Source organism: Carcharhinus amblyrhynchos, chromosome 5, assembly GCF_965287045.1.
Source record: "Carcharhinus amblyrhynchos chromosome 5, sCarAmb.v2.hapA, whole genome shotgun sequence".
NCBI classification, from domain to species: Eukaryota; Metazoa; Chordata; class Chondrichthyes; order Carcharhiniformes; family Carcharhinidae; genus Carcharhinus; species Carcharhinus amblyrhynchos.
In genome coordinates this window covers 87,827,572-87,852,681 of record NC_137328.1, presented here as the reverse complement: position 1 = coordinate 87,852,681, position 25,110 = coordinate 87,827,572, and the positions used below count along the sequence as shown (strand labels likewise).

At 41.8% G+C, this 25,110-nt stretch overlaps 1 protein-coding gene across 1 annotated transcript; it reads right to left on the bottom strand.

Annotated features, from left to right (window-relative positions):
• Positions 1 to 1,337: 1,337 nt before the first annotated feature.
• cetn3 (centrin 3) lies at positions 1,338 to 24,817 on the bottom strand. Its single transcript, XM_080189146.1, has 5 exons — positions 24,628 to 24,817; positions 11,601 to 11,736; positions 7,435 to 7,549; positions 3,759 to 3,950; positions 1,338 to 1,818 (listed from the first exon to the last, which is right to left on the bottom strand). Exons 1-5 carry the CDS (start codon positions 24,642 to 24,644, stop codon positions 1,775 to 1,777), a joined length of 504 nt encoding a protein of 167 aa, XP_080045272.1. The 5' UTR covers positions 24,645 to 24,817; the 3' UTR covers positions 1,338 to 1,774.
• Between the last annotated feature and the right edge of the window lie 293 nt (positions 24,818 to 25,110).

Below are 25,110 nucleotides of genomic sequence, written 5' to 3'. Positions count from 1 at the left end.
CAGGCGACGGTGCAGAGGGACCTCGGGGTCCTTGTGCATGAGTCGCAAAAACCCAGCTTGCAGGTGCAGCAGGTGGTCAGGAAGGCGAATGGGATGCTGGCCTTCATAGCGAGGGGGATTGAATATAAAAGTAGGGAGGTCTTGCTGCAGCTGTATAGGGCATTGGTGAGGCCGCAGCTGGAGTACTGTGCGCAGTTTTGGGCGCCGCATCTGCGCAAGGATATTTTGGCCCTGGAGGGAGTGCAGAGGAGGTTTACTAGGCTGATACTGGAGTTGAGGGGATTGAGCTATGAGGAGAGGCTGAATAAACTAGGCTTGTACTCGTTAGAGTTTAGAAGAATGAGGGGAGATCTCATTGAGACGTATAAGATGATGAATGGGATGGATAGGATAGAGGTGGAGAGACTCTTCCCGCTCAAAAAAGACAGTAGGACTAGGGGGCACAGCCTCAAGATAAAGGGGAGGCGGTTTAGAACGGAGTTGAGGAGGAACTTCTTCACTCAAAGGGTGGTGAATCTCTGGAATTCTCTGCCCGTTGAAGTGGTGGAGGCTGCCTCGCTAAATGTTTTTAAGAAGCGGGTTGATGGGTTCTTGATAAGAGAGGGGATTAAGGGTTATGGGGAGAGGGCGGGAAAGTGGAACTGAGCCACGACAGATCAGCCATGATCTTATTGAATGGCGGGGCAGGCTCGAAGGGCTAGATGGCCTACTCCTGCTCCTATTTCTTATGTTCTTATGTTCTAAACTTATACTTGTGACCTCTTGTTCTAGATTCCTCACAAGAGGAAACATCTGATCTCTGTTTACTTTATCAATCACTTTTGAGTATTTTTATATAGATCAATCAGATCCCCTCTCACCTTTTTAAACTCCAGTGAGCATAAGCCCAAATTGTTTAATCCCTCCTGATACGTCAATCCTTTCATTCCCAGAATCAATCTAATGCACCTTCTCTGAACTGCCTCCAATGCAGCATACCCTTCCTCAAAACTGGGCACAATACTCCAGATCGGTTTCACCAACACCTAATACAATTGCAACAACACTTCTCTTTAATACTTCAGTCCTTTTGCAATAAATGCTAACATTAAAACCCTAAAATCATTTAAGAAACTGTTAGATGCAGGGGAAAATGGTTGAAGTTCTTTTGAAAGGAGGGAAGAAGAATGTGTGAAATGAGCTGAAGTAATCTTAATTCAGCTCTCAGCTTTGGTGACTTTATTTTGGGGGAAAAGAAATATCAATAATGCATTTTGAGCTTGGGATTGAAGCACAACATTGAACTAGACTAAGAATAAACTCTGCACTGTATTCAATTGAAATGCGTAACAACAATGGCATTTAGTATCCAAGTGAAAATGCTTCATTTTATTTTAAAGAATAGCACAAAAATGACAAACTTTGGTAATAATGTTACAAATATTTTTAGACTACCTGCAATACTCTACATGTATTAATACAATCATATTGAAAGGTATCAAAAGGAATGGATTGTGTAAAAACTGTTCTATTAGTAAGTGACAAAAATAAAGTTATGATATTTAACACTTAAGGTTTCTAAATAAAACAAACTGCTAACAAACATACAAAGAATTCTGAGAATAATGACAAAATTTCATTAAAAATTCTTTCAGAATACATTTGATTGGTTTTGAGGAAGATAGAGTGAAAATCCTGTGTTCTGTGCTTCTTTTTCCTCCTATGCAGTGCTTGGGCAAGGATAACTAAAATGCCCTCAAGAAATTGTTCAATACTTCTTCAGTTTTTTTTAAGGTTAGATGTCTCCAGTCATGATAGCAATGAATTCTTCCTGGTTAACTAAGAAAAATAAAATACATTTTATAATTACTACTCTTTAACAAAAAAAAATTGAAAATTCATGGTATCGTCATCATCTGGGTTAATGAGATGGCAGGAATAATTTAAGCACATTAACCTAGCTGTTGAACACACCATATCTGCATGCATGGTTACTAGTGATATTTTGCCTTTTCTTGATGTTTGTCATGTGTCATCAAGCTTAAAAACGTGAACTGTAACAACATCGAGACAGTCTTCTATCACGTCACTCAGGGGGATACTAATCTCATTTTATTTCAGTTTTGAGCTGTCAAAAAAAGTGATGGCTCTGGTATAGGATATTGAAACTACACCTTGTAGCAGAGACAGAATGTGGGCTCTTCACATACTTTTGAGCTCCTGAACTTATATTGGTTTCTAATAAGTTGCAGTTACAGACCTCCAGTAAAGTTGCATCCCTAATTGGCTTTTGGTACCTTCAACAGTACAATGTCAAGTTTTTATTTTACAGTCAATAGGGTTGCCTCCAAATTGTTCCAGTTTAACTCAAAATAGATAACACTGCAGATATAGGACAGAAGATGGTTATTCAAAAAAAACAAATGTCTTGGGTCTCATGTTAGAGAAAGACTGCTGGCACCTGTTGTGCCTCCAGAGGCAATTTACCAGCTGACAGAAATCTAATTGGGCTGCTTCCAGAAGGAAAATATGAGGGATGCAAGTACAGCTGGTGGACGCATGCAGCAGTGCTCCTCCCAGCAAAACTGATATTAAACCAAATTCCAAGATGTCTTCTGCAGCATATGATCCCATTATAAAGCCAATGATTGAAGGAATTGTGCATACTAGGTCTATATTCCCTGAAATTTAGAAGAACAAGGGATGACTTGAATGGACAAAGTTCTGAAGGGGGCTTGATTGTGTAGATGTTTCACCCAACTGAGGACTCCAGAAATTGGGGTCATATTTTCATATTTTGGGGCAGCAAGGTGGTTAGCTGTACTGCCTCACAGACCAGGGACCCGGGTTCGATTGCCAGCTAGTGTGTAGAGTTTGCACATTCTCTTTGTGTCCGCATGGGTTTCTTCCGGGTGCTCCAGTTTCCTCCCACAGTCCAAAGATGTGCAGGTTAGATGGATTGGCCATGTTAAATTGCCCCTTAGTATCAGGGGACTAGCTAGGGTAAATGCATAGGGTTGTGCAGATGGAGCCTGGGTGGGATTGTGGTTGGTGCAGATTCAATAGGCCAATGGGCTCCTTCTGCACTGTAGGATTCTATGATTCTATAAGGGGTCATGCACTTGAGAAATTTGTTCATTCACACAGGAAACCAAGATTTAAAGGTTCTGGCAAATTGTAGAGGGGATTTGTTTTTTTTAAATAAGGCACAGCATGTGCTAGAATTCCTAGGAGGGTAGTAGAAGCAGAGATGAGATGATCGATGATTTCCAATAATTGGATTGGTGCTGGCCAGGAAATGCATGTAACTGAATTACTCCATTGAAAACTAACACATACTTGATGGGCCAAATAGCCTTCTGTGCTGTAATAACTCTCAAGTGGTTGAGAATCATTGAAATTCTCTACTGCAGCATGCTCTTTTACTCTCTTCCTGCTAACGCAGCCTCTGGTTATGGCAACTGCTGCCCCAGAGTGCAGATGATGTAAAAACAAAAAAGGCAACACAAATTTAAGAAAAGAATAAATGTTAAAAATGAAACAATGTTAAGTCAGGAGACTTAAAAGTGAGGGCTTACTGTATTATGAATACATTCAAGGTGATGAAAAGGATACATTTTTGGATACTGATGGAATATTAAGAGAAAAAGTCGATTTGGGGTAGGTCAGTTATGCAAGAGTAGGTTCAAAGGTCCAGATTAATTACTCCTGCCCCAGTCTTAGGTTATAAAGAAAATATTTACCACATTGCTATAAAGAGACTTAAAAAATTCACTTACTTTCACCATCTCCATCCTTATCAAATTCATCAATCATTGCACGTAGCTCTTCATCAGTCATGTTTTCACCAAGCTCTCGTGCAACACGGCGTAAATTTCGAAGATTGATTTTACCAGAGTCATCATCATCAAACAGTTTGAATGCTTTTAGCATCTCTTCCTGTGGGTCTCTGTCCAAAATCCAATCGGTCACTAATATGTTAAAACAAAACAGAAAATGGCATACTTTGTACAGAATTTAATCAAGAACCACCAATAATGAGTTATTAAAAAAGGATTTTGAACATTTGACACTTTTAGATTTGGGCTTTTGAAGGTTTATTGGTTATTTCAATTAAACCTATGATCGACTCAAAGAAAATATCACCTTAAAAAGGTACAAACCCATTATTTAATGTCTAATTATTCTACTTTAAGGTACTTAGAGCAGATATGTCCAGCACACAAGGAAGCTATTTGGCCTACCTTGATGATTGATGAGGGTAGGGCAGTGAATGTTGTCTACAAGGACTTTAGTAAGGCCTTTGACAAGGTCCCTCATGGCAGACAGGTGCAGAAGGTGAAGTCGCATGGGATCAGAGGTGAGCTGGCAAGGTGGATACAAAACTGGCTCAGTCAAAGACAGAGGGTAGCAGTGAAAGGGTGCGTTTCTGAATGGAGGGGTGTGACAAGTGGTGTTCCTCAGAACTTTGTTATTTGTAATAGATACAAATGATTTGGAGAAAAATGTAACTGAACTGATTAGTAAATTTGTGGATGACACAAAGGTTGGTGGATTTGCAGATAGCGATGAGAACCAGAGGATACAGCAGGATATAGGTCAGTTGGACATTTGGGTAGAGAGATGGCAGATGGAGTTTAATCCGGACAAATGTGAGGTAATGCATTTTTGGAAGGTCTAATACAAATAGGAAATATACAGTAAATGGCAGAACACTTAGGAGCATTGATCGGCAAAGGGATCCGGGTATACAGGTACACAAGTCAATGAAAGTGGCAATGCAGATGGAGAAGGTAGTCGAGAAGGCATACGGCATGCTTGCCTTCATTGGCCGGGGTACTGAGTTTAAAAATTGGCAAGTCAGGTTGCAGCTTTATAGAACCTTAATTAGGCCGCACTTGGAATATAGTGTCCAATTCTGGTCGCCACACTACCAAAAGGATGGAGGCTTTGGAGAGGGTACAGAAAAGATTTACCAGGATGTTGCCTGGTATGGAGGGCATTAGCTATAAGGAGAGGTTGGAGAAACTTGGTTTGTTCTCACTGGAGCGACAGAGGTTGAGGGGAGACTTGATAGAAGTCTACAAGATTGAGAGGCGTGGACAGATTGGTTAGTCAGAAGTTTTTTCCCCCCAGTGTGGCAGAATCAATTACTAGGAGACATAGGTTTAAGGTGCAAGGGACAAGTTTTAGAAGAGATATACAAGACAGATTTTTTTTTTTATATACAGAGAGTGGTGCCTAGAATTCATTGCGAGGGGAGGTAATGGAAGCGGATATGGTACTGACTTCTAAGGAGCATCTTGACAAGTACATGAGTGAGATGGAAATAGAGGGATATGAACCCCAGAAGCATAGGGGGTTTTAGTTAAGACAGGCAGCAAGGTTGGTGCAGGATTGGAGGGCTGAAGGGCCTGTTCTTGTGCTGTAATTTTCTTTATCTGTCTGCGCTAGTTGACAAAGAGCTAACCAAGTCTAATCTCATGTTTCATCTCTTGATCCATAGCCTCATGGCTTACAACACTTCAAGTGCATACCCAAGTATCACATTAGGAAGATTTCTGCCTTTATCGGACCTTCAGGCAGAGAGTTCCTTGTCCCATCATCCGACAAGTCAAAAGAAAAACTTCCAAGAACTTCCTCTAAATTTACAACTTTAAATCTATGTTTCCTAGTTACGTTCCCCTCAATGAAGGAAAACAGGACTTTCTTATCCACCCCATCTGGACCTCTACAGTTCAACTGTGTCAACCTCAGTATCCCCTATTCCAAAGGGAAAAACCCTAGCCTATCCAGTCAGTCCTCATAACTAAAACTCTGCAATCCAGGCAACATAAGTCTTCTCTAAACACACACTGGCGTGATCACATCTTTCCTATAATGTAGCGGCCAGAACCTCGGCTATGACCTAGTCTGCATTTATGTAGCTCCAGCATAACCTTGCTGCTCTTATGTTTTGTGCCTTGGCTAATAAACAATACTACATCATAATGAAAGAAAGCTAAACCTTTTACAATACACGGCCAACTGGAGTTGCCCTTCGGTGGTAAGTTTTTGCAATAATTCCTACAGACAATGCTGTATTGATGTGTGCTGGAATGTAGTGAAAGGAAGTTTGATTGGCTTAATATACTGTCACATGCATTGGTATACAGTGAAAAGTATTGTTACTTGCACACTAAACAGACAAAACATACCATATATAGGGAAGAAAAAGGAGAGAGAGTGCAGAATATAGTGTTACAGTCATAGTTGGGGTGCACTAAAAGATCAACTAATGTGAGGTAGGTCCATTCAACAGTCAAATGGCAGCAGGAAAGAAGCTGTGCTTGAGTCGGTTGGTACATGTCCTCTGACTTTTTTGTCTCTTTCCCAATGGAAGAAGGTGGAAGAGAGTATGTCCAAGGTGCGTGGAGTCCTTGATAATGCTGGCTGTTTTTCTGAGGTAGTGGGAAGTGTAGATAGTGTTAATGGATGGGAGGCTGGTTTGAGTGATGGACTGGACTTCATTCACAATCCTTTGTAGTTTATTGCAGTTTTGGACAGAGCAGGAGCCATACCAAGCTGTCATGCAACCAGAAAGAATGCATCTATAAAAGTTGGAGAGTGTGTCATAGCGGATATGCCGAATTTCCTTAGTTTCCTGAGAAAGTAGAAGCGGTAGTGGGCTTTCTTAACTATAGCATCAGCAAGGAGGAGCCAGGACAGTTTGGTGATCCGGACGCTTAGAAACTTGAAGCTCTACTTCAGCCCCATTGATGTAAAAAAAAAGGCATTTCCTCCACTTTGCTTCCTGAAGTTGATGACCTTTGTTTTGTTGACACTGGGGGAAAGAAATCATTGTCGTCACACCAGTACACCAGATTCTCTATCTCTTCCTTGTGCTCCATTTCATCATTGTTTGAGATCCGACCCACTACGATTGTGTCATCAGCAAACTTAAAAATCAAATTGGAGGGAACTTGGCCAAACATAAATGAGTAAGGGGCTGAGGACACTACCTAGAGGGGCACCGGTGTTGTGTTGTTGCCTATCCTTACTGAGTTCATGCGCAGCAGGAACACTGGCAAGCATCAGTTGATCCACATAGCTTGTTTCTGTCTTGTAAATGTTCCATATTATCACATTAGCAATGGAAAACATGATTCCATATCAAGAATATGAAAGTAGAATTCACATGCAATCACTCTATGGTACTGTTAAGGTGACAGATTTTGCTCAAATGACAACTAATGTGCTTTTCCACATGCCAAATATTCATTCTTCCTAGCCCCTCCCATACCAGATTGGAGTAGTGCATCCCCCAAGCATGAAGAAAACAAAAGTGTAAAAATTCTGTTATCACATCTTCCTAGGGTTTAAATCTGAACTTGCCAGATCATGATTTAAAACATACATGTATATAAAACAAAACTTAAGCAAAAGGAAAATACTAATACTTGTGAATGTAATTACCAACTTCATTGAAATCCTCAAACGAAATTTTGCCTGTGCCGTTCCGATCATAATCTCTCAGTATCTTCAACACGTCAACCTTCTTCACATCAAATCCCAGTGCTCTCATTGCAACCTAACAGGCCAGTTTAAAAAAAAGATTAAAGAAGATGATTCTAAATTAGCAGCAGTGTGTGTCAAAATTGAAGAGTTCTCATTGATTTTGGTTATCTTGGTTATTATTCCAGCTGAGTACATAACTGAAAAGTTTATAAAACATACAACAATGCACAATTCCCTACATGGTGTACCCATCACCCTATGAGTAAAGCAAAAGAATGATTCCAGATAATGCTACTCCCAATCCAAAATGAAGAACCATATAAACTTTGCAGTATTTAAAAAAATATATATTCAATTTGAAATGTGGCACATATTCTGCATTACACCTCCACCCAAAGATTGGAGATTTTGTTCAACGTGATAAAATAACTGCATTCTCCACAATATAAATAAAAGTTTTGTCAATGAACTTTGATCAACCTACATTCTATCAACATACTGTAAGTTATTTGTCCGTCATACTATATTAATATCAGAGAAGCAAGCTTCATCATGCTCTTATTCTTAGGGACCAGATCAAAAATTTCAAAAGTTGTATTAAAACCCTAACTTTTTAATTATTTGGGCATTAGGGTCAGCATAAGGTATTCTGCTCCAGTTATGATTCAACTGACCTACTAGGAAGATTTTTAATCAAAAAAAATTTAAGATTAAGGTTAGGATATAACAAAAAAGTTCTTAACAAGTCTGAATTCCTAACAGTTAGTCATCTCTATAGCTTCAAATATAAGCTGCTCCACATAGGCGTAAATCCCTTATTCAAAACCAGTTAGCACCAAAAACAGATATGCTCACATGGATGCTAGATTACCAGTCTTAATATCTCTGGGTAGAGAACCAGACAAACATCTGCCTTTTGACTCTCATACAACATCTCCAGAGATCCAGTCCCAAACAGTAGAATTGCAGAGAAAGATTCATTTCCTGGCATGTTCCAGTCTCAACATGTAGGAGGGGAAAAGAGAGGAACAGCTCTCTGACAACTGCAAACAGCATCTAAGTTTAATTCCTCTGTGTAAGCCTAGCTCTATCTAGACACGTGATTTTCTTTCAATGAACCTAATCAAGAAACACCGCAGGGAACAGTAAAATAATAGAATAGAATTAGTTCAGATTAAAGCCAACATTCTCGCAATTATGCAGTTGCAGTAACAATATAGCCCAGATACAGACCCAGCAGCACCAGTTAGAACAGGTTGTTAAAGCAAAGCCTACACCAAAAAAATGCATTTCTTAAAGGCGTGGTATCATCACACAGTTAAAACTCAGCACTAGTTTTTTTTCTGCATTAAATTATGAACACACCATTTTGATAGCTGGTTTTTTCTTTAACTTAAGAAATCAAAAACGGAAGCTTAAACTGGATTTGAAATATTAATTATGTATTTTTGTTAACTATTAATGCCTTGCTATCATGTCAGGTAGGGTATCTCGTCACAACCCCTGGCAGCGCAAAGTGCGAAATGCCCACTGAATAAGTTGTGCTACCTAGGTTTAATCAAGGTAAAAAGGTCACATTTGGAGGCAGTGATGGTCTAGGTGATGACATATTAGTCGAGAAGTTATTCCTTCATGCATTCTTATAATTTGTTCATGGGATGTGGGCATTGTTGGCTAGGTCAGCATTTATTGTTCATCCCTAATTGTTATCAAGAAGATGGTGAACTACTGCAGTCAGTCAATGTGGTATAGGTATAGCCACAGTGCTATGGGAGAGGGAATTTTAGGATTTTGAGGTAGAGAGGAAGAACAGTGATAGATTTCCACATCAGGATGCCAAGTGGCTTGAAGGGGGACTTCCAGTGCTGGTACGTGTGCCTGCGCTGCCCTTGTCCTTTTAGCTGAGAGGAGTTGTGGGTTTGGAAGGTGCTGCCTGCAGATCTTTGGCAAGTTCTTACAGTGCATCTTGTAGATGGTACACACTACTACCACTGAGTCAATGCAGGCATTGGGGAGTCAGGAAATTAGTTGCTCACTTCAAGATTCCTAGTCTCTGACATGCTTTGTAGTCACAGTATTTATATAGCTTGTCCAATTTAGTTTCTGGTCAATGGGAACCTCCCAAATGTTGATAGTGGGGCAGTGACGGAAATTCCATTGATCAGTTTGTTTTTAACTTGTTAAATTTTATCTGTAGAGTCACAAGTGGTGTTACATTAGCACTGTAATTAAGATTCTGTGAAAGTCTCCCGACTGAGAGAAGAAACACATGCAGACACGGGGAGAGCGTGCAGACTCTGCATCACTGTGACTCAAGCCAGGAATCAAACACAGACCCCTGGCACTGAGACAGCAGTGCTAACCTCTTGCCACGATGTCAAGGGGAGGTGGTTGGATTCTCTCATTGGAGATGGTTATTGCTTGGTATGAATGTTACCGAGCCTGCATATTGTCCAGGTCCTGCTGCATTTGGACGTGGACTGCTTCAGTATCAGAAGACTCACGAATGGTGCCAAACATTGAGCAAGCATCCTCATTTCTGACCTTATGATGGAGGGAGATCATTAATGAAGCAGCTGAAGGCCGAAAGCTCCACCCATCCCCGCCAAAGACAGATCATTCCCTTCAACACTTCAGCTGAAGGTTGTCACAAATGCTTCAACCTTGTCTTTAGCACAGATGCAGTGGACTCTCCCATTATTGGAGCTTGGGGATATTAGTGGAGTCTCCTCCTTCAGTGAGTATTCTAATTCTATACAACCGTTCACTGCTGGATGTAGCAGGACTGCAGATCTTTGATCTGATTCGTTGGTCGTGGGATCATTTCACCGTTGTCTGTTGCATGCTGTTTGACATGCAAATAATTCTGTGCTGTCGCTTCACCAGGTTGACTTGTGCATTCTTCACTGAGCCAGGGTTGATCTGTGTGTGGCAAGTTTTGTAAGCCCACAGAGAAACAGGAATTCCAATAATGAACAGGACACTGTTTCAGTGAGGAACAAAGCAGAAAGTGTGAAGGATACTCATCCTTATTTTGAAAAGTAAGTAGTAATCTGAAATTGTAAATTGGATTGAAAGAGAGGGCATGAAAATGAATACATGATGGAATAAAGAACAAGAAAAGGAAAAGATTATTTTTTCTACTAGGAAGCATTATTGTGTAAGTGTTTAAGCCCACAAGCTATGGAAAGGTCCACCCTCTGCAGAGGAGCATTAAAGTTCTTGTCACCAAGTAAAAATTGTTTCATTACATTCAATGCTTTTAATCATTTGGAACAACTACTGAAAAAAAAGGGGAGATGATATAATTTTTTTTATAAACATATTCTTTTTTGAGTTAAAAATTAAAATTGGAGTCAGAGTTAAAAATTGGAACTACTGAGATTTAACTAACCTTTCAAATGGTGAAAGCCCAACTTTCATCAAGACTACAGTGAAATTCTAGTCACCCTCACAAGACAATTGAATACATTTCTAAATTTTGTGCATTTTAAAAGATACAAAGATTGAGAGAGGGAGGTAAGACAGCATTTGGCTCTTTCGATTAAGAAAGTTAAAAAACATACCTAGGTGGTGAAGTGAGAAATTCACACACCTAATGATATTTTATTCACCTTCTTATAAAACTCCAAAGGAGTTAAGGCTTGCAGCAATTTTTTAAATTTATCAGGCAACCATTTTTGCATTCCTGTATGCAAATATATAAATTTGATAATTCCCATGTTTAATTTAAATGGATATTTCCCCATGGTGACAGAGAAAATTATGAATTGACAAATTAACACCTTGGGCTCTTAAGCAAAACTACAGTGGATGCGCAGTTTCTCATTTATTTTAAAAAGATGTTCATGACATTCCAGACCACATGGGGGCTGATGGCATAGCAAGAGATCCAGCTGTTTTGCGATGTGATATATTTCCTGGTATTACTGCAAGAATTAGTAGAAAGGAACACTTATCAGCCAGCTCACCTCCAGAACATGCACTTTCCACAGTAGACTATGTATTTATCAATCATCTGAAGAATGCAATAAATCAGTCTACAAGTCAAATAGCTCAAGTAATAACAGTTATACTAAATGCACACTGCTCAGCTATCAAAGTAGGTTCAAACCAAAATGTACCTTTAGTTCATGATAATCTATTGCTTTATCTTTATCGGTATCAAATAAATCAAAAGCTTCCTTAATCTCCTGTTTCTGTTCTTCTGTCAATTCTCGGCGCTTTTTCTTTTTTGGTTTGTCTATGGCAAGTTCGTTTCTGAAAGACGGGGGAAAATAAAATTAATTCATGTCTTTTGTATTTAAACATGGCCGGTCAAAACCAAAGCTTCAGCCATATCAAACAACTTTTGGATGTACTGTTTTTCCACAAAAGCATTAAAATATTTTTGAAACTTTGTAGCTACCCAATTTCTAAAGAAATAACTATTGCCCATCCACTCTGCAATATTTGTATAGAATTTGGCTCAGTCAATAATCAGTCAACCCCATAGTCAATACAGTTCATATTTTGGCATGCATAAGTACTCAATGAATGATCAGAAATATTTGTTTTTAAAGAATGAAAATGTTTCAGTTGTTACTTTGTCAGCTTCCTACAGAATGTCTGGACAATGAACTCGAGTGAAGGAATTAGTGGTCAACAAGAATATTGCCAAGACAATAAAAATCTAACTAAAATAAACATTTTAAATTTGCAAATGCTGGAAGTTCAAAAAAAATAGAAAATGCTGAACACATTCAGCACTTCAGCATCTGTAAAAGAAAAGTACATCATCATACACATGATGTACTGCAGCAACTCACTAAAATGGCTTCAACAGCGCCTTTCAAACCAACAACCTCTATTGCCTAGAAGGACAAGGGCAGCAGATACATGGGAACACCACCCACACTTGGAACTACATACTGCATGCTTTTCCTTCATGGTTGTTGGGTCAAGGTTCTGGAACTCCCTTGCTAATAGTACCCCAGTGTACCTACACCACAGCAACCAGTGGACAGCAGTGGTCCAAGCAGGCAATTCAACACCACTTTCTCATGGGCAATTAAGGATGGACAACAAATGCTGGTCTAGGCAATTGCACCATGTGAAAAAATACATAAATTTTAAAAAGGAACTGCAATTGAATGGACCATCAGTTCAAGTACAATTAGGCTCCTTTCCCCAAGGAGAAAGGCAAGGCAAACAAAGCCAAGTTCCTTAGATAACACACCTGTTTTCCTATTAGTCTGCATACTTGACCACGAATCTCCCAAGTTAACTCTGGAGTGATTGCAAGGGTCTAAAACAGCAGCAAGAAGTGGTTTTAATATGTTTATGAACCAAAAGAAAAGTCAATAGGAATTTACAGAAGGCAAGAAATAGTTTTGAAGTAGTTGTTTAACTCAAAGGGGGCTATATATGTAAATAAAAATTTCAAGTGACACAAAGATAGGGTAAATTTTGTTTTCAAAACACAAAAGCTAAAGTAAACAAACAAATTGGATCAGGTCTAGGTAATGAGCACTTCTGAAACAGGGTGAAATAAGAGAGAGAAATCAAAGGGAAAGAACACGTTTAACAAAACGCTGAAGCACATGTGAAAGGTTGCTGCTTAGATTTCCCAGAAGGCAGCATACTAGCTTGTCAAGTCTCCCAGAAGATATCATGAACCAGGCCAGACCAGGAGAGTCAGGTGCTCTCAGCCTCAAAAACAAAAAAGCACTGTTGAATTTCAAAAATTCTATAGATTTAAACTTCTATAAGGATTGTTGCCAAGCAGAAAAGGAAAGGTTAGCTCTGAGTTTAAGTCAGTATCATTTCAAACTGTTTTAAAGTACTGTTAACTATGTACTTTACTGGACGGTCCATTTACATTAATACACTTTTACTTCGTCCAGTAGCATTCTACCTTCTAGCAAAATTAGGAATTAATTATTCAGCCAAGCTATAGATTCATCCCCTGTTGCCTAGTAACCTCAACTATGCAAATCCAGTAGGTTCAAGGATTGCTTCTAACACTTGCAGTCCTGGGAGTGAGAAGGGAGTCATCTTCCCTGACTTTTTTCTGTCTCCTTTTCAGTGGAGGCTGTATTGCAGCTATTCATTATAACTAGAAGCTGAATCCATCTATCCTTTTCAAAAACCTTGCTAGCTTGTAGCTGCCTGGCCTGCCCCTGGTAATAGGATATCTGCTCTATACTATTTTGTTCCAACAGAATGCAGTCTAATTAAACCTATTTCTCATTATGCCAAGGGGCAAACTGCTTGTTCATAAGAAAATACAAAAATAAAACTTAAATCTATAATACTTGTTCAAAAATGATTATATACATGCTTAAACAGACTATACCTCCTATAGCATATAAGTGAGGTACATTGTGATACTTTTATAAGGCACATTGTGGTCCCTATTTTGAACTAATCTACTTTGCTTTAATAGTATCAGAAAGCAGGGATTTCTGTATCTCCTGTTTCAATGTTTGAGGAACATGATCATAAACCATAGGGGCAGAGCTTGTGGTTTTGACATCTCGAATAAATCACTCTACCATATTATCTAATACAGGCCTCCATTTCCCATTATTTCTAATGCAGAAATTCAAGGACTGGAACAACCTCAGGGTAGTCTACAGTTATGACAAACTCATATGCAAAAAAGTTAGTTAAATAATACAATGTGTTATATTAATGCAGTTATATGCCACAACATTTATTACATTCATAAGGTTCACAAAGAAAAGTCCACACTATCAGGGTTTTAATTTAGCAAAGTGATTGGTAAACTACTGACAGCTCAAACCTACAGGTAATTTCAGCCTCAAGCCTCTGAGTAACTTTCACTTATACTCCCGTAAAGAGGTGATGGTGTAGTGGTATTATCACTAGACTATTAACTAGAAACTAGAGAATGTTCTGAGGACCCAGAACTTCTGTTTTCTAAACAATAACTGGCAACAGCAAGTGTTTTTCATAAATACATGAAGATTCGTACAAAGTTTTGTCGAGCCTAGCAAGATTGTACTACCTACCATGAGCAATAGATTAGGCTTCAGGATGTAGTGATGATTTAGTCAATGCACTATTATGGTTCTGCCTGGCTCAAGAATGAAAGATATTGATTGGAAGATACAAAGACATCTGTATACAAAGGGGTATGGCCCCCCGGAAGGGTAAGGGGTTTTAGTTAAGTCGGGCAACATTGTCGGAGTAGGCTTAGAGAGCCGAAAGCCCGGTTCCTATGCAGTAATTTTCTTTGTACCAATTTATTTTGTTACTGGGGATTTCTGATAGATGATAGCTTTAACTTTCAGAGTCAGTTTGGATAATGCTGACAAGAGGCGACAGTAAACTCAATAAACAGTAAACGCAATATAATTTAATTATTAAATATATTAAATATATAATTATTAAATATTTAATTATTAAACATAATTTCTTATGTTCTTAAATTTGGGTTTCAAATAGGTTGGTGTCAACAATCCCTTAATTCTGATGAAATGGTAGGATAACAATAATCTCTCTCAACGTCAGTAAAACTTAGGAGATAGTTATCAACTTCAGGAAGCGTAGTGGAAGACAATTCCCCTGTCTACATCAACAGGGGTGAAGTTTCTCAGCATCCAGATCACCAACAACCTGTCTTGGACCCTCCACACCAACGCTATAGTTAAGAAAACCCACCAACACTTCTACTTTCTCAGGAGGCCAAGGAAATTTGGCATGTCCACTTCGAATCTCATAAATTCTTTTTTTTTTTACAGATGCACCATAGAATGCATCCTTTCCAGATGTATCACACCTTGGTATGGCTCTTGCTCTAACCAAGACTGCAAGGCGCTATAAAGGGCTGTGAACATAGCCCAGTTCATCAAGCAAACCAGCCTTCCACCCACTGACTCCGTCTACACTTCCTGATGCCTTAGAAAAGCACACACAAAGACATACTCTCTTCCACCTTCTTCTATTGGGAAAATGATTCTAAAGTCTGAAGTCACATACCAACCAACTCAAAAACAGATTCTTCAAGGGTGTCATGGACCTACCATATATTAAGTTGATTTTTCTCTACACCCTAGCTATGACTGGAACACTATATTCTGCACCCTCTCCCCTGTGTACTCTATGAATAGTATGCTTTGTCCCTATAGTGCACAAGAAATACTTTTCACACAATACCAATAGATGCAGAACAGAATCAAAATCCTATAGTGCAGGAGGCAGCCATTCAGCCCAAGTCTGCACTGATCGTAATCCCACCCAGGCCCCCATGCATTTACCCTAGCTAGTCCCTCTGACATTAAAGGAGCAATTTAGCATGGCCAATCCCATACATCTTTGGACTGTGGGAGGAAACCACACAGACAAGGGGAGAACATGCAAATTCCACACAGACAGTGACCCAAGCCAGGAATTGAATCCGAGTCCCTGGTGCTATGTGGCAGCAGTGCTAACCACTATGCCACATGCCACCCATGCGACAATAAAATCAAAAAAAAATCATTTGTGGGATGTGGATGTTACTAATTAGGATAGCATTTATTGTTTTCCCCAATTGAGTCACCTCCTTGAACTGCTGCAGTCCATAATTTTTACTAATTCATTATTACAAACTCCCCAGATACATGCAACATTCAAGACCAAATAATGCAATGAATTAGTGGGAAAAAAATTACTACAGCTTGGACTACGTAATTGTCTTCAATCTATATGGTTCACATGCTGTAACAACGCAAGCAGCCACCTCAAGTCACAGTGCGTGATTGTTGAGTCATCTTCACAACTAACAAATCTGTCAAACCCTAACAATGATATTAATTAAATAATTAAGACTTCAAAATATTGGTCATAGATTTCCAGAACATCAAGGCGCAAGAAACACCATCACCTCCCGTGAGACAATGTTTTGTCCTTCCTTCAGTGTCTACACTGCACTGTCGGAGCGCATTCACTAAATAATCTACAGCTGTTCAAACACACCAACCTGCACCTTCAGAAGGTGCAACTGCGGGTGAGCAATAAATGGCAATTTTGCCAAAATCATCCACACCCAAACATGACGTGAAAATCTGACTGCTTTCATGAGTCATTTCATCATGCAGTTTGCAGATTTACTGAATTCAATTTTACAACTTATCATGATAGAATATTCCACCTCTTGGTTGCTTGTGCAGCACCATTTCCAATACACAACCATGCATTCCTGGAGTTTGTCCACAAATGATGTACATGCAGTGCCAAACACTCCGGTTGAATCCAAAAACCCTTGGGCAATTCAGATTGGCAATGCTGTACTGCATTGCCACTGTCCTCCCAGTCTCTCATCCAAGAAAAATAATAAACTTTGACACATGCTTGGAATTGTATGCAGTCTAACACTTAGACATACTAAAACACAGGTATCTCGGCATAATGGGAAATAGGTTTAATTAGACAGACCCCATTCCGTTGGAATATTCTTAGAGCTTAATAACAATTACAAATAGCAGGCCTGTTGTTGTTTAACTGGGCTAACAGTAAAAGAACAGTAGGTTATTAATCCCCAACCCTATACTTCAAAAACACAATCCACACCATCACACAACTCAAAAGGCAAACAAATAGGTCAGTTTCCAAAACTTTTGGGCCTTGTTCATCCACTTCTACCATGGCATTACTTTTCCTAAATGGAATTGAAAATAGCACTAGAATAGAAGCTACTTCTTTCTACAGTATGTTTGCATTACATACATTGACATGATGATTCAATCGCTGACCCTCCCAGACAGCTAAACACTACTCTAGGTCGTGGCAAATGTCATTCATCTTTAAACCCTATGTGGAATATTTAATCTGTTCATCTTTTTTAAAAAAAACTGAGATAATATTCAACATCAACGTCCATGTCTTTCATCTTCACCACCCTAAATCAATCGTGAAACACTGATAAAAGTGTGCTAAGGATTTTGCCGCTTGCTCGGTAAGCTGCTGACATAATGAAAGAGCAAGGAGCACCAACTTCATTCATCAAATTGGATAATTAGTGGCTGAGATGCAAAATGCAATCATATGGTGCATAGAAGACTATAAAGTGGTAATTATTTTGCAGCTCTTCAGCAGACTTCAGACTATTAATAGCAATATATAATGAGAATTATATTCCTTGAAAGTTCAAGCATCTACAAATTCATTTTGTCAACTTAATATGGCTATTACTAGAGGATCATTACCAGTGACCATATAAAGTTAGTGAATGCATTGACCACCTTTTTCATTTTTTAGATTCTGTCTTTTCAAACTATTCACTAAGCTACTGTTTTGTTAAATTCATTTGAGATATGGACACAAATTTCAAGGCCAGCAGTTATTGTCTGCGAGGTGATGGTAAACCTCCTTTTAAGAAATGCTGCGGTTTATTGAGTGGACGTACACTCACGGTACTATTAGATAGTGAGTTCCAGGATTTTGACCCAGCAAAGAAGAGTGCTGTTTGACTTAGGATCTAACTTGGAGGTGTGGTGATCTCATGCACTTGTTCTTCAAGAACTCTTTGGCCCTTCATTTAACAAACACTTCTGCAGCCACGATTGGCTCAACCACACTCACCTCAACCCTAGAAACTCTAGTTCCCATTATTCTCTCTCAGACCTTGGCCATTCCCACGGAGATGGCATTCATCTCTACTCCTTAAGTCCAAGGGATGCAGGCTTGAACATATATAGCAGACAACTGATTTAGCCATTCACTGCCAGATCTAACTGAATCACACCTCGCTTGTAACTGCAAAAACTACTCATTTTCCAGTATTATCCTGCAATGAAGGTAACTGCTGGTTGCTTTCATTACCGCAAGCCCTCTCCATCCTCGACTCCAATAACAAATGCAAGCAGCTCCTGGATTCCGACGATCCGGCTGTAACTTCCCTCCCCACCTCTAGCTCTTTAGGTTAACCTTCTAAGACTCCCTGGTATCACTTCTACTGTTCATCTTGTCCACTTGCTCTTGCGGCCAACCTCCTGCTTTTTCAACTCTATTCCCACTAACTGCTGGCTACTCAGTTTCTGTTCTTGGATCCCCAAAGTGTCATTTTCTTTATAGTCAGGTTCTCTCCCTCTCCCCTTCAAAATTTACCATGGGCAGCAGGTGGTTAGCACTGCTGCCCCTCAGCACCAGTAACGCTAGTTCGATTCTCGGCTTGGGTCACTGTTTTTGCACAGTCTTCATGCTCGTCACACGTCTGTATGGGTTTCCTCTGGGTGCTCCGGTTTCCTCCCACAGATGGAAAGACGTGCTGTTTAGGTGCACTGATCATGCTAAATTCTCCCTCAGTGCATCCGAACAGGCGCTGGAATGTGCCAACTAGAGGATTTTCACAGCAGCTTTGTTGCAGTGTTAGTGTCAGCCCACTTGTGACACTAGTAAACAAACTTCAACAAACTTAAACATAGAACACTACAGCACAAACAGGCCCTTCGGCCCACAAGTTGCACCGATCACATCTATGCCTACCAAGCCATTGAACTATCTGTAACTTCCAATGCCATTAGATCCCATATAACTCATCCAGAAGTCTTTTAAAAGACCTCAGCGAGTTCGCCTCTACCACCACCGACAGCAGCCGATTCCATTCACTCACCACCCTGTGAAAAACTTTCTCCTAACATCTCCTCTGTATTTGCTTCCCAGCACCTTAAACCTGTGTCTCTCGTGGCGACCATTTCAGCCCTGAGAAATCGCCTCTGAGAATCCACCCTATCTATCCCTCTCAACATTTTATGAACCTCTATCAGGTCGCCTCTCAACCTTTATCTCTCCAGGGAGAAGAGACCTAGCTCCCTCAACCTATCTTCATAAGGCATGCCTCCCAATCCAGGCAACATCCTTGTAAATCTCCTCCACACCCTCTCAATAGCTTCCACATCCTTCCTGCAGTGAGGCCACCAGAACTGCGCACAGTACTCCAAGTGGGGGCTGGCAAGGGTCCTATAAAGTTGCAGCATTACCTCCTGACTCCTAATCTCAATCCCCCGATTAATGAAGGCCAGTACGCTATACGCCTTCTTGACCACATCCTCTACCTGCGAGGCCAATTTAAGAGTCCTATGGGCCCGGACCCCAAGATCCTTCTGCTCTTCAACACAGCTAAGACTCCTCCCCTTGATATTGTACTCCTGCATCCCATTGGTCCTGCCAAAGTGGACCACTACACATTTATCCGCGTTGAAGTCCATCTGCCACTTCTCTGCCCAGTCTTGCATCCTATCTACGTCACGCTGCAACTTCTGACATCCCTCCAGACTATCCACAACACCACCAACCTTCGTATCGTCGGCGAACTTACTAACCCATCCCTCCACTTCCTCATCCAGGTCATTTATGAAAATGACAAACAGCAAGGGTTCTAGAACAGATCCCTGGGGCACTCCACTGGCGACCGACCTCCATGCAGAAAAAGACGCAGCCACAATCACTCTCTGCCGTCTGCAGGCAAGCCAGTTCTGGATCCGCAAGGCCAAAGCCCCTTGGGTCCCATGCCCTCTCACCTTCTCAAAAAGTCTTGCATGAGGGACCTTATCAAACACCTTGCTGAAGTCCATGTAAACCACGTCTACCGCTCTTCCTTCGTCAATATATTGTCACATTTTCAAAGAACTCAAATAGGCTCATAAGGCATGACCTGCCCTTGACAAAGCCGTGCTGACTATTCCTGATCATTCTAAACTTCTCTAAATGCTCATAAATCTTGTCCCTCAGAATCCTCTCCATCAACTTACCAACCACTGAGGTCAGACTCACCAGTCGGTAATTTCCCGGGCTATCCCTGTTCCCTTTCTTGAGAATAGGAACCACATCAGCAATCTTCCAGAACCTCTCCCATCTCCTTCGACGATGCAAAGATCACCACCAGGGGCTCTGCAATCACTTCCCTCACCTCCCACAGTAACCTGGGGTACATCCCATCCGGTCCCGGCGACTTATCTATCTTGATAGAATTTAAAAGTTCCAACACATCCTCTTTCTCAATATCCACATACTCAATCTCTTCAGTCTGCCACAAACCTGTAGTACAACCTCCCAGATCACTTTCCACTGTGAATACATAAGAACATAAGAAATAGGAGCAGGAGTAGGCCATCTAGCCCTTCGAGCCTGCCCCGCCATTCAATAACATCATGGCTGATCTGTCGTGGCTCAGTTCCACATTCCCACCCTCTCCCCATAACCCTTAATCCCCTCGCTTATCAAAAACCCATCAACCCGCGTCTTAAAAATATTTAGCGAGGCAGCCTCCACCACTTCAACGGGCAGAGAATTCCAGAGATTCACCACCTTTGAGTGAAGAAGTTCCTCCTCAACTCCGTTCTAAACCGTCCCCTCTTTATCTTGAGGCTGTGCCCCCTAGTCCTACTATCCTTTCTGAGCGGGAAGACTCTCTCCACCGAGGCAAAGTACTCATTAAGCACCTCTGCCATTTCTTCCGGTTCCACACAGACTTTTCCCCCTTCACCTTTTATAAGTCCTATCCCTTCTTTTCTCATCCTTTCACTCTTCACATATTTGTAGAACGCCTTGGGATTCTCCTTAATTTTACCCAAGGCCTTCTCATGTCCCCTTCTGGCTCTCCTAATTTCCTTTATAAGCTCCTTTCTACAAGCCTTATACTCCTCTAGATCCTTAACATTTCTTAGCTCTCTGAACCTTTTATACGCGTTTCTTTTCTTCCTGACCAGGTTCACCACAACCTTGGTGCACCACAGCTCCCGCGATCTATCAAAACCTCCTTGTCTCATCGGAACATTGTCATGCAGAGCTCCAGTCAAACATTCCTTGAAAATCCGCCACCTTCCTTCAGTACTTTTCCCCAAGAACACCTCCTTCCAGTTTACTCATCCAACTGTCTGCCTGATGTCATCATATTTCCCCTTACTCCAGACAAACACCTTCCTAGCCAGCCTGATCCTATCTCTTTCCAATGCTATCGTGAAGGAGATAGAATTATGATCTCCATCCCCGAGATGCTCTCCCACCGAGAGATCCGTCACCTGTCCTGGTTCATTAGCCAGCACCAGGTCAAGTACAGCCTCTCCTCTCATAGGCTTATCCACGTGCTGTGTCAGGAAACCCTCCTGAACACACCTAACAAACTCCTCCCCATCCAAACCCCTTACCCTTGGGATATTCCAGTCGATGTTTGAGAAATTAAAGTCTCCCATCACGACAACTCTGTTATTACTATATTTCTCTAGGATCTATTTCCCTATCTGCACCTCAACTTTGCTGGGTGTTTTCTATAGGCCGCCCAAAAGTGACAGGGAAGTTATCGGCCTTTTGCTGTTCCTAACTTCCACCCAGAGACTCCGTAGACAGTCCCTCCACGGCATCCACCTTCTCTGTAGCCATGACACTGTCCCTGATCAACAGTGCCACTCCGCCACCTCTTTTGCCCCCCCTCCCTGTCCTTCCTGGAGCATCTGAATCCCAGCATCTGAAGTACCCAGTCCTGTCCCTGAGACATCCAAGTCTCTAATGGCCACCACATCACATTCCCAAGCAGCAATCCACGCCCTAAGCTCATCTACTTTGTTCACTACACTCCTGGCATTAAAATAGACACACCTCAGACCCTCAGTCTGGGCACTTCCCTTCTCCATTACCCATCTAACCTCCCTCTCATACTGTCTACAGTCCTTCTCTACCTGGGAGCTAACCTCCTCACTCTCAGTCTCCTCATCTCTATTCCCTCCCCCCAACTTTTCTAGTTTAAAGCCCCCCCCCCCCCCGCCGTAGCCCTAGCCAATCTTCCCGCCAAGATATTGGTCCCCCTGGGATTCAAGTGCCACCCATCTTTACTGAACAGGTCACACCTGCCCCTAAAGAGGGCCCAATGATCCAGGAACCAGAATCCCTGCCCCCTGCTCCAGTCCCTCAGCCACACATTCACCCTCCACCTCATTCCATTCCTGCTCTCACTCTCCCACGGCGCAGGCAGCAATCCTGAGATTACTACCTTTGTGTTCCTCTTTCTCAGCTGTCTACCTAATTCCCTATAATCCCTTTTCATGACCCCTTCCCTCTTCCTGCCTATGTCTGCGGTACCTATATGAACCACAACCTCCAGCTCCTCACCCTCCTTTCAGGATGTCTGGGACGCGTCCAGAGGCATCCCGGATCCCAGCTCCATGGAGGCAAACCACCATCCGCAACTCCCGTCTGCGTCCGCAAAAACGCCTGTCTGATCCCCTCACTATGGAGTCCCCTATTAACACTGCCTTGCTGCTCTTTTTCTTACTTTTTTTGAAGTACTGGGTCAGGCCCAGCTCCAGAGACCTGGCCACCGCTTCCACCCCCAGGTGAGCTATCCCCCCCCCCCCCCAGCAGTACTCAGACAGGAGTACTTATTTTGAATGGGGACATCCACCGGCGTGCTCTCCATCACGTGAGATTTCCCCTTCCTAACCGTTACCCACTTGCCTTCTTCCCGTTGCCCCGGTGTGACCATTTGTAAACATCATCCCTTTCCTTAAAAGCCACTGACCCTTTCATCCTTGCAAACTACTGCGACACATCCAACCTCCCTTTCCAAAGTCCTGGAGCATACTGTCACCTCCCAAATTTATGTCCATCTTTCCCAGAGTTCCATTATTAATTTCTCCAAAAGGCAAGTTTCCATCCTTGCCACAATTCTAAAACAGCTATCAAAGTCTTAAATTATATCCATGCAATTGAGGCAAAGGCAAACTAACTCTTAACTTCTCTGCAGCTTTGAAACAGTTGATCACATCATCTACCTCTAAAGCCTTTCCAGCACTGCTGAGTGGGACTGCATCCATCTGATTCAATTCTTATCTGATCACTAGGAAATAATCATCTTTGAATTGTCTTCCTATTCCCAGTTACCTCTAGTGCCCCACAAGTGACATCCTTGAATACCCCCTACTTATCATTCACGTGTTGCCTCCCAGTGATATTAACCAAAAACATAACATGAGATTTCATGTATACCAATGACACACAGCACTATCTCACAGCCTTCACAACCCTTCCACTGTCTCCATATTAACAGACTGCATAAACTTGGGAGTCATTGACAACTCTGCTACCTGTATCCCAAGCACAAACCAAATAGCATTTACCCATCACTCATTTCATTGGCTCCCAGCTTAACAACACATGAAATTTTTTAAAATTTCATCCTTGTTTTCAAGCCCCTCCATCCAATTGCCTCTTTGTAATCTCCTCTAACCCCATCACCCACCAAGATATCCACTCATCTAATTTTGGATTCCTGAGAAATCCCATCACTCCAACATTGGTGGCCAAGCTCCAGAATTAGCTATCTAAAGTTGAAGACACCATTTATTAGTCATAAGTAGGCTTAGATTAATACTGCAATGAAATTACTGTGAAATTCCCCTCTTTGCAAACTTCTGACCCCCTTGTCACCTGATGCGGCTCAATAAGTGGCAGTGGTTAGCACTGCTGCCTCAGAGCTCCAGCGACCTGGGTCCGATTCCCGGCTTGGGTCATTGTGCGTGGAGTCAGTACATTCTCCCCGTATCTGTGTGGGTCTCTTCTGGGTGCTCCAGTTTCTTCCCAATCCAAGACTGCCAGTTAGGTGCACTGGCTATGCTAAATTCCCACCTCAGTGTATCCAAACAAGCACCTGAGTGTGGCAACTAGGGAATTTTCACAATAATTTCATTAGTATTAATGTAAGCCTACTTGAGACACTAATAAATAAATGGTGTCTGACAAGTTGAAGCACCTTGGAGCATTTTATTATGTTAAGGGCGCTATAGCAATTCAAATCACCGTTGATGTGTAGGCACCGTGCAAGAAACAAAGCTGCCAATTTGCGCACAGTAAGATCCCACAAACAGCGGTGTAACAATGACTGGATGAGGGAACTCCCCGGCTTTTACGAAGTTAAAGGCGCTAAAGGACAAATTGTTATTGTCTAGTAAACCTCCCCATCAGTGCCATTAGTTGACCCACGGTCTGAGCCGCAAGATCCAATCCGATAATCCAATAACAGAAAAGAGGCCGAAGCGCCGCACGAACTCGCAACATAACCCGCGCTGCAGGATTATCGGAGCCAAACGGAACTGGGAGGGGAGGGGGGTAGAAGGGAGTTTGGATTACTGCTCCATTGCCAAAAAAAAATCAAAATAACACAAGTCGACCCACCTTATTGACAGACTCATTGCCGCAGCCGCTTCTGGCTCACCATCCAACTTGCCGACCCCTCCCGAGTGTCCGCTTCCAATGCGCAACACTGCCTACCGAATCTCCCCGAGTGTCCGCTTCGAGATTACAACACTTGTACCGACCCCAAATATCCGCTCTCAACGCTCAACACACTGCCTACCGACCCCCCTCCCGCCTCACCTCTGCGCCTATTGGGTAGGTCCGGCTACTTGCGGCTTGTGAAAGATCGGCGGAGCGACGCCCTCCTCTTATTGGCTGTTTGCGCTGTCAGTCACAGCGAACCGCCCAACCGTCGGCACAAAGCTCGAGAAGCGACGGTTACAAGTCTCGCGGCCGGGGGGTGGGGGCAGGGCGCGGCGAATCCCTTGCGTGCTGACAGCCAGCGTCACTGGTGATGGCGCTGGCGTGGACACAGTTGATGTAACAGGCTAGCACTGTACAGGTAAAGATCATGAGCGAGAA

Excerpts from the sequence above, each read along its gene's own strand:
- cetn3 (XM_080189146.1), bottom strand. Across the intron at positions 7,550-11,600 it reads TAGATTATCATGAACTAAAG|GTTGCAATGAGAGCACTGGG; the intron begins GTACATTTTGGT and ends CTGGCCTGTTAG. Across the intron at positions 3,951-7,434 it reads TGAGGATTTCAATGAAGTTG|TGACCGATTGGATTTTGGAC; the intron begins GTAATTACATTC and ends TTAACATATTAG.